Below are 16,587 nucleotides of genomic sequence, written 5' to 3' on the forward strand. Positions count from 1 at the left end.
GAATAATGGGAATTAAGCAGTAATTGCATTGGTGAAGTGAAGCTCCTGGTTTCAACTGAATATGGAGGCAAGGGTTAAGCAGTAACACTTCAGAGAAGAAACCTGTAATCCAGTGAGAACAAGGAACTATACAGATGAGTTATTTACAATGTCAGGAAGGAGCTAGGCAGGACCAAGACCAAATGGACTGCAGGCATTTGAGTTTCAGAGTGGTGGAGGCTATGACAGAGTTAATGGACAGAGGAGTGCATTAGTTACTGCTCCATTGTTGATATGAATCACCAAGGCAACAACAGAGCCGCTTATTTGGGCTAATGGTTTCAGAGGATGAGTCACGAGGGGCAAGCATGGCAGCAGGAAGGCAGGAAGGCTGGAGTAGGAAGTTGAAAGCTCACATCTTCAACTACAGAAGGAAGCAGAGAGCAAGCTGGAAGTTGCACGAGGTTTTTATTTCTCAAAGCCAGACCCTACTGGCATGGTTTCTCCAGTTAGGCCAAATCTCCTAAACTTCCCTAAAGAGTACCATCAATTAGGGACCAAATCCCCAAAAGCCCATGGGGGATATATATATGCTTTGTAAACTATAGATGTTATTTTGTCAACTTATGGTATTCACAAAGTTAGGACAAATAAAGATTGATGTAAAATGAAGGTACCTAAGCACAGTAGAAAACATCTATTGTGCTGGTTCTCTCAGGGAGACCATCATTATGTTTACTAGAAACACTAGAGAGACAGTATTTGATGTAGATAATTTCCATTTGTGCTACTGGTAAAAGAAACTGGTTCCAGAGGGTCCTAGAAACCTAAAAGAAGAACATTATGACGGGTAGATCTGGGCCTAGGGGTCCTGCTCAAACTATGGCACCAATCACGGACAGTACGTGCAGTAACCTTCGAACCCCTACCCAGATCTAGCCAATGGACAGGACATTCTCCACCGTTGAGTGGAGAGTGGGGACTGACTTTCTCACAAACTCTGGTGCCCCATTTCTGACCACATCCCCTTGATGGGGAGGCCTGGTGGCACACAAAGGAAGGATAGCAGCCTACCAAGAAGAGACTTGATACCCTATGAGCATGTATAGGGGGAGGAGGTCCCCCTGTCACAATCATAGGGGAGTAGGGGGACAATGGGAGGAAGGGAGGATACAGGGATGGGCTAACAATTGAGATGTAATACGAATAAGTTAATACTTTTTTTTTTTTTTTTAACAGGAAACTGTTAAGGTTACCTTAGAAGGGAAGGTGGTTTAGGCAACAGTGATGGCCAGGTAAAGGGAGGGAGATGAGGCCAAGTATGGTGTGATTAGCAGCAGGGTGACTGAAAATGATTTTTAATAGGCACCTGACACTCTGTAGCGGTGTACACAACATAGCTAACTCCTCTCCCAGCGCCAACTGCAAGCTGTTCTCACCAATTATGAGAACTGGCTATTAGGTGATTTGCTCACCTACCAAAACATGGTCAGATTGGAGTGTCATTTCAAGTAAAAGAATAAAATCACATTGCTGGGTGTGGTGGCACATGCCTTTAATCCCAGCACTTGAGAGGCAGAGGCAGGTGTATTACTGTGAGTTCCAGGCCAGCCTGGCCTACAAAGTGAGTCCAGAACAGCCAAGGCTACACAGAGAAACCCTGTCTCCAAAAACAAAACAAACAAAAAATAAAAAACTAAAACAATTCTTTCCCCCACCTCCATGCTATTTTGTGTTGCTCATCTGGGCTTCTAGGTTGTTATTTTGTAGAGATCTGACACTGGAACAAAGTGGCAAATATCCTTTAAGTGTACACTTTAGTTTTCACATTGCACTTATTTATGGGGATATCCATGCACACACATCATGACTATTTGTGTGTGGAGGTCAGAAGACAACTTGCAGGAATCATTTCTCTTTTTCCACCATGTAGATCCCAAGGATCAAACTCAGGTAAGCAGGCTTGGGAGCCCTAAATGTACATTTAAAAACAAAGCCCTCTATGCAAGAAAAGTGTTCAAGGTTACCAAACACGGCCGGGCGTGGTGCCGCACGCCTTTAATCCCAGCACTTGGGAGGCAGAGGCAGGCGGACAGCTGTGAGTTCAAGGCCAGCCTGGTCTACAAAGCGAGTTTTAGGGTGGGGGAGGGGGTGGTGGTGTGGTGTTACCAAACACGACCACCATTCAACAGGCAAATTATTCTCTAAAAGGCATTTATGTTATCATAGTTGCCTTTGCCGTTTCCTCCAAGCATACTGAGTTTCACAATGTACATATTCAATGGTCTTGTTTCAAAGACAATTTGTGGCAGCTGTGCAATTTTGCCTACCATCATTGGTCTTCAAAAATCCATCAGGGGAAATCAAGATCCACATTAAATCACTTTGTCTCTGATCCTGAGCTAATTCTAGAAAAATAACAAAAAATAAATACTGTCAACTTGAGTAACTTGTAAACTCTGCTTTAGAAGCATGAAATATGCTACCATTTGGCACTAAGTTCCCCATACTTCTGGGACACCAGTCTATACTTCAAGAGAGCAAGTTAAAATGTTAAAACGTTTTTTTTTTTTTGAAAACCTCTTTCTTCGGAACTTACTAAGAACTCAAGTGCATTAGATTCTTTTTGGCCACTGCTCTTAAACTTAGATGCTGCAGTCTGCTGCCAATGCGTACAGACCCCACGTTGCACTGCTGGCCCTTTCTAATCTCATTTCTATTAAATATGCCACTTTGTAGCCAGAGGAAGGTAGATTACAGTACTGAAGATCAACTAAGTCAGATGAAAACCTGACACACTAGAAAAACTCTTAGTAGATCTGTTTACCTCCCTCAAAGACATACCTAATAACTGCTGCTGGATGTAGTGACCAGAAATAAAATTCTTAAAAAAAAAAAAAAACCAAAAAACAAAAAAACAAAACAAAAACCTCAAGTGAGGTACTGCAGTCTGCCCCTCCTGAGGCCTTGGCGCAATGTCTCTGAAGGCGTGCTACTACTGACCCTCAGAAGGTAGAGGCCAGGACGTTGCTATCTTACAATACACTCACACTCAACAAGTGCAAACTCTTAGCAGTATCAGCATCCAAAATCCCTACCTAAAGGAACATTTTTGTCTACTGCAGTATGCATTCTGAAGGAAAACATGGATTTTATTTCTAGAATAAGGAACCAGGAGTTTATTTCCACATCTCTTAGGAAAGCCTCGCTTAGTTTACATATGGCAATGATTGCAAGCAGGTACACGTCTCACACTAGTACAGGTACATACATTTAGCTGCCCTCACCTAAGCAAGCAGTTGCAGTTTTGTTTAAATGTGAAGAATCTATGAAACAAGCAAGCAACTTTCCAGAGTATAGCTTATTACAGACTAGTACATGAGCCACCATTGTATCATACAGAGTACAACTCTACAGTTTTGCATCCGTGTGTGTGAGCATTCCCAAGTCATTCAGTGAGCACCAACTGTTCCCAAGTGGCTACCTATGCTAATCCATACACTCCCTCATCTGCAAAGAATCCTGTTTCAAGTGTTTTCTCGTCTCTCAATTCTGAAGACCTGAGCAAAACATTCTGAGCCGCCCCAGAGGTCGGATGGCTTTAATCTACTAAATAGAACGTTAATCTACTAAATAATCTTTCAGAATCTGACCCACTGATGCTGTGGGTCCAACAGCACAATAACATAATACGTCTTCATCTTTCCAAAGTTGGTTTTTAAAATGCCCTAAGAAAACCAAATCCTTTTTGAGATGCCATGTTAGCTTTCCAACATATAAAGAACAAAACCATGTTATTAAAAGCTGGATGTCCTAAAGCATGGCATAGGCCTTCACAAACTCTTCACTGTTGTTACTAGAAAACCAAGCTCCTCTTGTACTGAAAAGGGATTTCACAGCTTTATCTAGTGAGCTTTGGATAGCTTCCGGCACATTTCCAATGTGTTCCATTTTACAACCAAATGTTAAAATCTCCCTTCTATGGAGGTTAAAGAAGACAGTAACTTAAAAGTCAAAATGAAATTAAGTAAAAGCTACAATTCCAATTTTACTTGTTGAGAACTTTAACTTTTACATTCAGATATTAAAAACTTAACTTTGACAACTTGGATTCACACGCACGCCATTTGAGAAAGGGTCTTGTTATGCAGCCCAAGCTGGCTTTGAACTCATGATCTTATCTCAGCCTCCTGAAGGAGCCTCAGTCAAATTTAATGCGGGCAGAAAATATCACTTCAATTACAAAATATTACCATATACTTCATCATGTAATTGATGTGGCCCTGAAGACATATGAACAAATTAAGTGAAATTAAGCAAATTCTTCAGCAGCTGAGGATTTCATATACTTCAATATTCTGAACGTCAATCATGACTTCATGTCTGAGGCTGAGCTGGATACAAAAATATCAAAACATCCTATAAGTTACCTGTTTATGCCCTATGTTATTTATTGTTTACCCAAGGAATGTGTAGATTAAAAAGGACTAACTTGGTTGTTTAGTTATCATTAAATTATGTAAATATACATTTTTAAAAGCCATCATATTCCAATCTTTTGAGAATTCTAACTGCTAGCAATTAAGCAGCTTTTATTATCACTAATAAAATATACAATTAGATAGTAGCATTTAATCCTACTAACTTTATATTAACTCCTTAGGTCAGACTCCTTCATGTTATAAGACAGTCTAAATGCAAAACTCAAATGCATAGAGCTTTCTTCTTAAAAAACTTCATACATATAGGTCTAAACGTCAACGTATTCATAAAATCGCCAACAGTTTGCTCTCATACTACTAACTTCTTGAACCTCCTGGGTGGAGAACCGCCAGGCAGATCCTCTACCTTCCTAGTATGAGTGGGGGTAGCCGGACTCTACTCCTTGCTACTTCCCACCCAGATCTGGACCACATCACTACTGCATCAGTGTGGCTCAGCACCGAAACCCTGAGCTTCCTTCTGATGGCCTGTGCTCTGCTCTGTATGTATAGCTGGTGTGACATTTTTACCATTAAAGCAGCATTTTCTTTACACAAGAATTTAAGTGATGCAGGAAAATGAGGCAACTTGCAAGACTCAAACAACAACAAAAGCATAACATGTATCTTGAATTCAAAAGAAACCAAAGGGGAAAAAAGTATATGGGCTTAACTATAGATAATTAACTAAGACAGTCACAGAACACATGTATGCCAAAATTCTGTTCAGTCCTAGAGGCCGTATTGTAACTCACTGTGAAACCATATAACCCAAAACTTAACTCTACCCATAGTAATGCCTAGTGCATAATAATATACTAAAATAAATTCCTATTAGTTTCACACAAATTATGGTATAAAATTATTACCTGCCATATTTTGACATGGCACCAACTTCATATAATGTTCCAAGCCAATGTATAATCAAAACCTTAACCAGTACCCACCAATGTGTTCTGCATCAGACATTCAAAGCCAAGCTGTTCACCTAATAGCCAGTTCTTACCTAAAACAATTGTGTATTTGATGTAATAATGGGACAAGTATTTAAATTCACAGCTTTACACCTAACGGTGCATTTTCAAACTGATTACTTGAAACTGACGACTCAATTTAACAGCCACCTCCCTTAGATGCATGTAAACTAAGTCTGCACAGAATTAAAAGTGTTCTCATCTTAGAGCAGCTCTGACTGTTACCAGGAGCACCACAAATGTGAAGGAGGTGACAGTGTGAAATGAGCTCATGGAATGTTGGATAAAATTTCAACTACAACAGAAATAACTGCAAAAGCTTCGCTCCCCCAGCAAATAGTTAACACTTATCAAAGACAATATGGAAGTTGGCTCAACAAGAGATGGGCTGAGGATGGGTGGGAGGCATTGTTAGCTAAAGCCAACTAGAAGAAGGCTTTATAAATTTCCTAAAAACAAAAATTCAAAGTACAGGTGAGGTTTTTGTCCTTTAGTAACTAAGACAGATACTCAACAGGAATAAACAGTCTAGCTTTGAGACCTGCTAGATGGAAACACGCACACAAAATGTGGAACTGAGAAAAACTAAGTCCTTAAATAGATAATTTATAATAGTAAAAAGTTGCAAATTGCTGTGACTTGATTTGCTGAAAACATCCGTAAATTCACACTGGCAGGTAGAAAACCAGTTTCAATATTAACTCCTCTCTCACCAGATAATGTTTTCTGTGCAAAAGTATCTGAAAATTTCACTAATGCTTATTTTAACTTGTATTGTGAATAATTTGCACATGCTGTGTTACAGACAATACATATTTGTAAACCTGTTCATGCAAAATCAGTGTGCACAAGGGGATATTGTTAAGCCTTATACTTAAGAGTGATACTTTATTATCTTTGCTAAGATGCCAATCTCTCTGAAATAACATCTCTTAAATGGATATTCTTATCTGCCAGTTAAAAATCATTTTGTTACTGAAAATAGAGGTTATACAAGAAAAGAAACATGGTTTTTGTGCTGCAGAATTGATTTTAAATGAGAGAATTTATAAAACAAAGAAATCCATGGTCATAAAATTTTAACATTTTAATCCTACACATTACAGGGCAAACAGATACTGGACCCTATTTCCACATTCCATAAATCCTAACTTTAGTTTCCATTTCAAATGTTGCCCTAACCACTAAAAACATTAGTGGTTTTACAACCTCTGGATTATGGAAATACAGATTTCTGAAGTAAATGCTATAAAAACAACAATGGAAGAAAGCTGAACAAACTTTCCACGAAGGAAAACAATAGTGGAACATCCTGAAGCTTCTAGACACTTCTCTCCTGTGTCTATGGTCAACTTGTCAATTCAGTGCATTGTGCGGTCAAATGTAATGGTCCCCACGTGGAACACACATCTAACTAGTGTCCATTGATTCCAAATTAGCAGATGAAGAATCTTTTTGGATACTTTCAAAGATGGCCGCCAGCTCCGGGTTGGAGCTGATCTGTGACTGGAATTCACTCATAAGTGGGCTCTTCTCTGCCTCTGGAATGGTCAGCAATGCTGCTACTGCCCTCATGGCAGATCGCTTTAGTTCATCCTGCTTTTCAAACTCCTGCTTTACGGAGTTTGCCTTTACCTGCAATACAAAGTAAGTTCAGGTTACATGCTGCAACGTTAACAACACATATATAGATAGGTTTCCTGGTGAGTAATGTAAAGGCACTCCATCATGGGTGCAGACGGCACTACGACAAGTACAGCAGACAGCAAACCTCTTTCCGAGGCACTAACTAGCTGTCTCCTAGTAAGGAATGGTCTTTTCCCACGTCCTATTCCTAAAAGACTGAAACTCTAGGTGGGTGTGGCAGCACACACCTTTAATCCCAGCACTCAGGAGGCAGAGGCAGGCTGCGAGTTAAAGGCCAGTCTGGTCTACAAAGCGAGTCCAGGATGGCCAAGGCTACAGAGAGACCCTGTCTTGAAAAACTAAAAAGGGAGCCGGGCGTGGTGGCGCACGCCTTTAATCCCAGCACTCGGGAGGCAGAGGCAGGCTTGGTCTACAAAGTGAGTCCAGGATGGCCAAGGCCACACAGAGAAACCCTGTCTCGAAAAACAAAACAAACAAACAAACAAACAAAAAAACAAAAAAAAAAAAAAAAAAAAAAAAAAAAAAAAAAAGAAGAAGAAGAAAAAAAAAGAAAAACTAAAAAAGACTGAAAATCTAGCCCTACTTACTTGAAACAAAGAGAGCGGAACTTTGGCCCCACCAAGAAACCAATCACCAATCACTCAATATTCACTTTCTTCAAACACCAAACATTTCCACTCATTCCTTTATTTTTATAATCACTTGGATTAAAACACAACGAAACACGTTCCATCTTCAATGTTCAAAGTCCTTATTCTCCAAGATTCATGTTAAGCACCTCTCTCATGAGTCAGCTGTGCTTCCCTCCCCAGTAAGAATTAAAGGCTTCATATTTTTGAAGCTCAAAAATCTTATCCCACATTATTATATACTTCGGTTGGTTTTATTTTCATCTTTTGTTCTTATTCTGTGGATTTTTCTTTGTTTTGTCTAAATTCACATAGAGGAAGAAAAACAAATTTATCTGAATATGGCTTATTCTGCTTACCACAATTATCTCTGGTCTACTCATTTCCCTAGAAATAACTTCCATTTTTTTCTTACTGCTAGATTTCATTCTGTATGTGTGCCTGTGTGCATATATACATATTATATATCACACTTTAAAGATCCATTCGTATCATATGAGCACCTAGATTGAGTCCATAGTCAGCTACTGTGAACAGTGTTAGGCTGGAAGCAGGTTATGTCATGGTAGTCCATTCTACTTTTACTGTTTTTGAGAATAAGTCAGACTCATCTCCATAGTATCTTATTTCTGTGCCTATCAATACTGTTAGAAGTCTTTTTGCCCTTTAATCCCAGCACTCAGGAGGCAGAGGCAGGTGGATCGCTGTGAGTTCAAGGCCAGTCTGGTCTACAAGGCGAGTCCAGGATAGTCAAGGCTACCCTGTCTTGAACCCCCACCCCCCAAAAATTCCTTTTGCCTTGAATTTTTACTAGCATGTTTCTTGATTGTTTTGCTTTCTGTAGACTGTAACATGGAAATCTCAATACAGTTCTTCCATTACTTACTGATCATTTGTATGACTTCATTTGAAAAGTACCTGTCCAGTTCATGTACAAAGAAATAAATATAGTTTTATTTTTGTTGTCTTTATCTAGTTCTGATACCGGCTCTGAGTTAAGGGCTCCATCCCTCTGTAGAATAGCACTTTACTAGGATACATGCAATAAGATATAAGTTCATAGCTATGAGTATCTATCTTAAAAAGACGAAAATCAGAGCTCTGCAGTAAGCTAATGATGTACTGCAATAATCAAAAAGGTCCAGGCCAACCTGGACTACACAGCAAGTTTCAGGTCACCCTATGATAACTGGAGAGATTCTACCTCAAATAGCCAAAAGAGTTAGAAAGACAGTAACAAGCAAAGCCTGAAAGGCAAAAAGTGTAAATAAGAAAGGCCAGAGCTGTACTCAGTGAAGCAGAAATCCAAAGAGGCTAATGAAACCAAGCTGGCCTTTTGAAAAGATAAAGACTGACAAACCATTTTCTTTCCAGAGAAAGAGGAACCAAGCTATTTAGATTTGAGATAGAATAATAAGAAATATTACAGTAGATACTACTATACCATTAGGGAATATTGTGAAAAATTATCCACCAAATAAATGGACGATTCTAAGAAAACAGAACCAGAGAGATGTATAGCACCATGGCAGCTAGCTTTTTGTCCATCTGATACAAGCTGGAGCTGTGAGAATAGACCCTCAACAGAGTAACCACAGGTAAGGCTGTAGGGCATTGTCTTAAGTGATGATCGATATGGGGGACCAGCCCACTGTGGGTGGTACTGTGCCTGGGCAGGAGTCCTGGAGTATTTAAGAAGCAAACTGAACAAGTCAGGAGAAGCAAGCCAGTAAGCAACATTCCTCCATGCCCCTGCATCAGCTCCTGCTTCAGGTTCCTGTTGTAAATTCCCTTCATGGTGGTCTATAAGCTGTACAAGCTTTCTCCCAAGTTGCTTTTGGCCATGGTCTTCATCACAGCACTAGGAAGCAAAGTCAAACAGTGGAATTGAAACAGTAATAAAGAATTTCCTAAGAAAGACATCCCAGGACTGAAAAGAGTAATTTCTGAATTTGTTGCTCAGAGTGTTCCATGAATCAGAAAGAGAAGGTACTAACAAAATTAAATTCGAAAAGTCAGAAAAAAAGAATCAACTAGAAAAATGCAGAGGGTATAAAGTGCTAGAAAAGAAGAAAAGTTTTTATCTGTTCTTTGGTTTTGGAGACAGGGTTTCTCTGTCCTGGAATTCACTAAGTAGAGCAGGCTGGTTTTGAACTCAGCGACCCACCTGCCTCTGCCTCTAGAGAGCTGGGATTAAAGGCATTATGTTAGCTTTTTCACATTCATTTTTAAATTAATTTTTTGAAACAAAGTAAGAACAGTAACAAAAAATCCAGAGAATAGGCACGGCAGCATATACTTGTGATCTCAGCATTTGTAAGGCTAAAACAAGGTAGAGTTCAAAATCAGCCTAACTGTAGAGGAGGATTCTGCCTCAAAGTACATGTAAAATGCACATATTAATAAAAAAATTTAAAAGCCAGTGGTCACAAAATTTTAACAGGTTTTTTCTGAATTAACAGAGTTTCTTTCCACACCCTATAATTCCCATGCCAAATGTAGCCTAGATGGAGGCCCAGCAACAGTTACCTTAGTTGTACAGGTAGCCCGCAGTGGCTCAACAAGTCGGTCCAGCCTTTGCAGCACTGCGCTTGGACAAAGGGTGGAGAGTCGCACCAACATTAAGAATGTCAGCATCTATTAGGAATAAAAAAAACAAAACAAAACAAAACAATTTTTCTAATGACAAAAAGCCCACATTCTGACACTTTTTTTTCAACAGAAAAATTATCAGTATGCCAAATAGACCACCATCTTAACCTGCCACTCAGAGTCACAGAACCATTGCCTGAGGTGGATGCTAGGAAAACTTCAGCTTCCATATGGACCCCCAACGTTGACCACACATCAGAATCACCTGGGTGGGATGCATTTAAAATACGCATTGCACAACCCCATCCTCAAGAGTGTTACTCACCTGCCAGAAGAAGGCAGAAAACTTCAATATTACAAAAAAGCTCACATGAAATGTAACTAAAACTCACTGAATTCTAGGAAAATTCATCGAATGGAAGCAAGCCTTTACAGGAAACAACCCTTTCTCCTTGTACTGTAACCTAAGTGTGTAGGACTGCATCCGAATAGCTGGGGTCTTAGTGCCACCTTAGTGCCACTTCTCAGAAGCCACCTTTGCTCCGCTAGACCCCAGGCATCATGAAAAGGATAGAATTCATGGACTTGTCTGTAAGTGAGTGACTCAGAAGCACAGGACAAACAGGAACGCAAGACAGAAGCTAAGTCCATGCTCTAAACCTGAGAAGCCATTCTGGCTGTTGTAAAGCCTCTGTGTACTGCAGTGTCTGAAAGCAGAGCCCCAGGCTGGCCCTAACGCAGCCCGATATTAACGCAGCACATCTGGTACTGAAGTGCAAAGTAAACAAAGGTACCCACGGCTAAAACAGCCTAAGAAACATCACCAGGAGCTACAGGAAAAGTAAGGAGGCCACTGCCTAGCTTTTCATCAAGACAGGCCTGAAAGGCCAGACTTGTACTTTCAGCAGTAAAATGTGTCTGCTTCTAAGGCAAAGAATATGTGTAGGGACTATTCATTAAGGAGGTTGGAAATGGATTTTTAAAAAACATTTGGGATCCACTATCTTCTTCAGTAAAAAAAGGTTTGGATTTTTCTTGTGTATTAACTGACAATCACAATGTCTTTCTACTACTTCTGCACATACTGTTTATAAGACGCTAAAAAAATCTTGGTAGATGGCTCAATTTTTCTTACCTATGCATTTAAGTAAATTATAATCATAAAAGCTCCTACATCAAAGTCTACTAAATCATTCTATAGACATCCCCAACATCTTACCTTTATATCATAATGGTCCTTCAAACCATCTTCAACATGATTTAGAAATTCAAAGATATCCAGTCTATCAAGACAGCTGTCTAGAAGTGTATACATACACTCAAAAGCTGCCTTTCTAATGTCCAGACCATCATCAACCGTATGTTTAAACGGACCCATTTCTACCTGTTAAAACAAGAAGGAACACACAAGCTTGTAACAACAACTAAAAGACAAGCGTAAGTAACCGATGGGATCTAACTCGCTCACCTCTCTTATAAGTTCCTTCCTAACTTTTGTCTCATTGTAAAGATGGGGAAGAACAGAATCGAGAAGATCCCTTATCAGTGATGGCTTGTTGTGGGCTGCAGAATTGAATGTCACCAAAGCCACTCTTCTTACATTCAAATCTGGGTCTTCCAAAGTTTTTAGAAAATCACCTGAAAATTTTGAGAAACAACACATTCATAGTAAACTTAAAACACAATTTACACACTAAACTCACTTGTGGTATCACTGCTATTTCTTCCCTGAAGTGAATGTCACAGAAAAACCTGATAAAGGTCAAGTGAGCCGTGAAGTTTACTTTAGCAGTATAGAAACAAGCTATTATTGAATGTGTGTTCATATTTCACTGGCCACTCATTCTTGGCATCTAAAACGCAGAGGATATATAGAGCAGCACCTTGGGCTCCTCCTTCACTGCTTTTCTTTAAAAAAAGGTTATCCTGCCTTCATGTAACCCTGCAGGCCAGAAAAGGGCATCCGATCCAACACCTTCAAATACCTCACAAGTCACTAAAAGCGTCCAGAAACGAAGCTTAGTACAGACTGGACAGGGATAGGATCCAAAGACAATGACATCACTGAGAAATGCTGGAATTAGTAAGAGCATGGGAGTATAACATGAGGAAAGAACTACCCAACAGGACAAATGCCAAATATCCAGCCATTGTAAAAACAAATTTGTAAGCCTGCTATCCTAAAAGTGTACAGGAAAAAAATTAAAATGTAAAATTCCTTTAGGGCACACCAATGATGAGTCATTTCCTGCAGTGACTGCAAAGCTTTGGACAGGTACTTTAGTCAAGAGCCTTTGTTTCTCATCAATGTATGGAGAGTATGCTTTCATGATCACTGAGCAGAGGAAAAGAATTTCTGTTGTTGAACAGTGTCCACCACCATAGAGGGGATTGTCCAGGCACTAATTATTCCTCATAATAAGACCCCAACTCTATCATCAACAATCTTTCAAAATAATAGGGAAATGAAGGCACAAAATGAAGGTGACAAAACTGGATTTCAGTTTGAAATGAAGCAGATGGATAAGATGAGGGGAAACACAGACCTCAGGTATTGCATGCTGGAACACTGAATGCTGAAACTTTAGAAACTTCTAGCAGGTCTTTCATAGGTGTAACTATGCAAGCAGTAAGGGAAGGCAGACAGCTTTTCACATAGGTTACTTCTAAGTCCTAGTAAGACAACTCATCCATGTGTGTGTGCCACCCAACTCTGAACTGGTAACCCACATCACGCAGTTCAGAATGTTCAAGCCTCTGAACCCCTTCCCTGCACACTCAGAATAGCATGAATCTACCACTTGGCCACATCTCCTCCTTCCTAGTCCCACCAACACCTGTCCTTACGAAAACACCAAATTATACCTGAGGGATTTGGATTACTATTACCATTAGGGTTAACAAAAGGAGAGAATACAACAAAGGCCAGGCATGGTGGCTCACACCTTTAATCCCAGCACTCAGGAGGCAGAGGGAGGTAGATCTCTGTGAGTTCGAGGCCAGCTTACTCTACAAAGTGAGTCCAGGACAGCCAAGGCTACACAGAGAAACTCTGTCTCCAAAAACCAAAATAAAAGAAAGGAAATAATAAATGATAATTTCCTCTCAACACTTGTGAGAGTTATACGCTATCAGCTGCCTTCTTTTTGTTCTTAGGTGTTCCACCTTTTGTGAGAAGTTCTCTATGGACCCACTTAGAGCTAGAGCGTTCCAGGCAGCCATCAAACCTTGAGACTCTTAACAACTTAAGTAAGAGTCATGTACTCTGGCAGAAAACACCTGGCGGTCAGGCAGATTAGCATCTCTGTTTCCTCATTAAGGCATGCTGACACATTTGCCTACTTCAGCGATGAACAAAACCATCTGCTAGCACTTACTGATAAAGCCTATATAAATATAATTTGCTCAACTTATAAACAATACATTATAAATCATCTCTGTAATAAAATAATTGCTTTGTATACATATTACTTCCCCAGTAATAAAAACCTCCACGATGCTAGTCTTAGTTACTGGAATTAACAGAACCTTGACAAAACTTTGCATCTTCCCAAAGCACCTATCAGTAAGTTTTGTTTCCACTCACCTATGCAGTTCTTTAATAGTGGATCAATAGGCTGAGGATGATCAGAAATAGTAAACTTCACAGCTGTAACCACTGAGCTTCGGGCATATGATGACCCTAATCAAAAGCAAATTGTAAGTCTATTGGTATGCTCGTCACTGATGTCCAGCAATGACATTTTAAAAAGACCAATGTCTTCAACAATCAACAACCCTCATTGTCCAAAAAGACTATCTTCTAGCTCTTAGGATACTAAATTAACAAGTTTTTTACCTTAAAAAAAAAAAAAAAGCTTACTAAATTTTAAAAGAAAAATTGTCTTCTATGAAGGAGGCAATCCAGGGAACCAGCAGCAGAGAACATTTATGAATTTTTAAACTAAACAATATTTTAATTACTTATGAATTATCATCCATTTATTCTAAGTGTGTGAACACTGATAATATTTCCTATTTTTTTGCATTAAGCTCAATAGTCTCTGCAATTTTAATGTAAGAAGTACTACCAATGTCTTCATATTAAATTCAAGACTTGTCTTTTCTACATTTTAAATCATAATAGCAACTTTAAAGTGTAGTCAGCGCTGGGTGTGGTGGCGCATGCCTTTAATCCCAGCACTCGGGAGGCAGAGACAGGCAGATCTCTGTGAGTTCGAGGCCAGCCTGGTCTACAAAGCGAGTCCAGGGCAAGCAAGGCTATGCAGAGAAACCCTGTCTTGAAAAACCAAAACGTAGTCAGCATAAAGAACTAGATCGCACTTATTTAATCACTATGCAACTAGACTTTACCCTTCTCAGCAACAAAGTACGTCTGAATATCACTCTACATACAATGCATGCCAGTGCATTTTCATCACATAGGTAGCTTTCAACATTAAAAAAAAAAAAAAAAAAAAAAAAAAGTAGATGGCAGTTCCTCATTAGTTATTTTTCAAGGCAACTAGCTGTCACCAAGTTCTTACAGTAAGAAGCTGGGTACCCACCTGCTATCAAGTACCCTTTCAGCCGTGGGAGGAGAGTCTCAGGGTCAATGAGAGTGAGCTTCCCTAGACACTCAGCAACAACATTCCTGGTGCCTTCCTCTGCACACTCACAGTGCTTCAGCAGCAAGGCCCAGATGCTCTCAACATAGGGCTTAAGGCCTGCCACGGATGCAGAGCTAATAATTTCCTTCAAGGAATGAAGCAGAAGGTACTGCCTTTTGGGTTGACTGGTTATTTCTTGTAGTACAAAGGGCAGATACTCAGGAAGGTTTCCTACACTAATGCTGCCTAGTGCATAGGATGCAGCTGATTTAACTTCTTCACTAGGAGATGAGAAAGCCTCTAATATTACAGACTTTAATTCCAACTGCCCACTTAAGTCAATATGATGTCCAACTTCTCCAAGAGAAAGGAGCGCTAAGAGACGGATGGAGTCTGTAGACCTTGAGTTCTTGACGTCTTGAATAAACTGACCGACTACAGCAGGTCCCTCTTTAGGGCAGGCTCGAGTCAGGGCAGCTACACATTTGGCAATGGAGTAGTAAGACTGCTTATGAGTAAGAGCTGTGCTCTGAGAGTAAACTGGACCTGTCAGCATGCGCAGCAAATCCATGTATCCTAGATTGTTTGTTCCAGTAACAACTAGAGCCTGGAAAAAGTCTAGCATGGCACTAAGCGCTCCTCCCTGCAGCAGAGGTGATCGCACAAGTCCAATCAGTTCATTGAGAATAGACCCACTTATCTTGGAAAGGGAGGAGGGATACACTTTTGCCAGAGTAGTAAGAAAGCTGATGGCCATCTGCGACACGTGCATGTCACTTTCGCTGATAAGAGGAGGCAGCTCATCTAGAACTGCATCAATCATGGCAGCTGTCAGACTGTCACTATAGTTTTTAATTAGAATATCCAGGGCAGATAGGGTACCCAGTTTCAAAGCTCTCTGGTTTTTCCTGAGAAATGAAGCAAGGATAGGAACTCCTTCTCCCAGGACAGGTCTCAGATCTATCTTCAGAGGGGACCCAGCAATCAGGGTCAATGCCTTCACTGTTGTTAGTCGGGTAATTTCATTCTTGAGTCTCTCCAAGAAAATCTGAAGTGTGTTTGATAAGTCAGGACCCAAATTGTCTCCAAGGTTGCAAATAATCTGTCCCATACAGGAAATAGCCCTTTCCTTGACTTCCTGATCGATGTCAGCTGCTTTTAACCGCTTAACTGTGCAGGTGAAGAGGTCTTTGATGTAAGGAGTTGCGTCAAATGAGGAGGGCTGGTCTAGAGGGCGGATCACTTTGACAAGCTGCTGAGTGACCAGCAGGGCTTCTGATGTGATCTTATAAAATGGGTCTCCCACACAAGCCACCACTGGAGGGACCAGAGCCTGAACATGGGGGTGGAAAACTTGAGGGGAGTGGTTACAAAGGATTACATATAGGCATGACAAGGCGTCAATCTTCAGATTCGAAGAGCTGGATTTATCATTCAGCGAGAAAATGATTCCTGAAAAGACAATAGAACACCCAATCATTTCCACGCAGTTTTCAGCAAGAATTAAAAGCAACCCCTCAAAGATTGTTAAAATTTCCCTCTGCATAATATAACTTCTAAAATGGGAGATGTATTACAACCTATAGAAAATATTAAATCCCTTTAGTTACAAGGATCTAACTTCATGCATTCCAAATGGCTAGATTAAAAAGTTCTATGTATAAATTGTCACAAACTACCCTTGTAAGTCAAACAA

The 16,587-nt window shown here is 40.1% G+C and overlaps 1 protein-coding gene across 1 annotated transcript in view; it reads right to left on the bottom strand.

Moving 5' to 3' along the window:
* Positions 1–5,593: 5,593 nt before the first annotated feature.
* Cand1 (cullin associated and neddylation dissociated 1) overlaps positions 5,594–16,587 on the bottom strand; it is a 39,719-nt gene continuing 28,725 nt past the window's right edge. Inside the window, exons 10-15 of the mRNA XM_051170875.1 lie at positions 14,850–16,343; positions 13,889–13,984; positions 11,771–11,940; positions 11,522–11,686; positions 10,240–10,347; positions 5,594–7,069 (exon numbers count right to left, since the gene is read on the bottom strand). Coding sequence (XP_051026832.1) covers positions 6,845–7,069; positions 10,240–10,347; positions 11,522–11,686; positions 11,771–11,940; positions 13,889–13,984; positions 14,850–16,343 — 2,258 coding nt within the window. The 3' untranslated portion in view covers positions 5,594–6,844. The remainder of the gene's footprint in view (positions 7,070–10,239; positions 10,348–11,521; positions 11,687–11,770; positions 11,941–13,888; positions 13,985–14,849; positions 16,344–16,587) is intronic.

The sequence above is a fragment of the Acomys russatus genome, chromosome 28, assembly GCF_903995435.1.
Source record: "Acomys russatus chromosome 28, mAcoRus1.1, whole genome shotgun sequence".
NCBI lineage: Eukaryota > Metazoa > Chordata > Mammalia > Rodentia > Muridae > Acomys > Acomys russatus.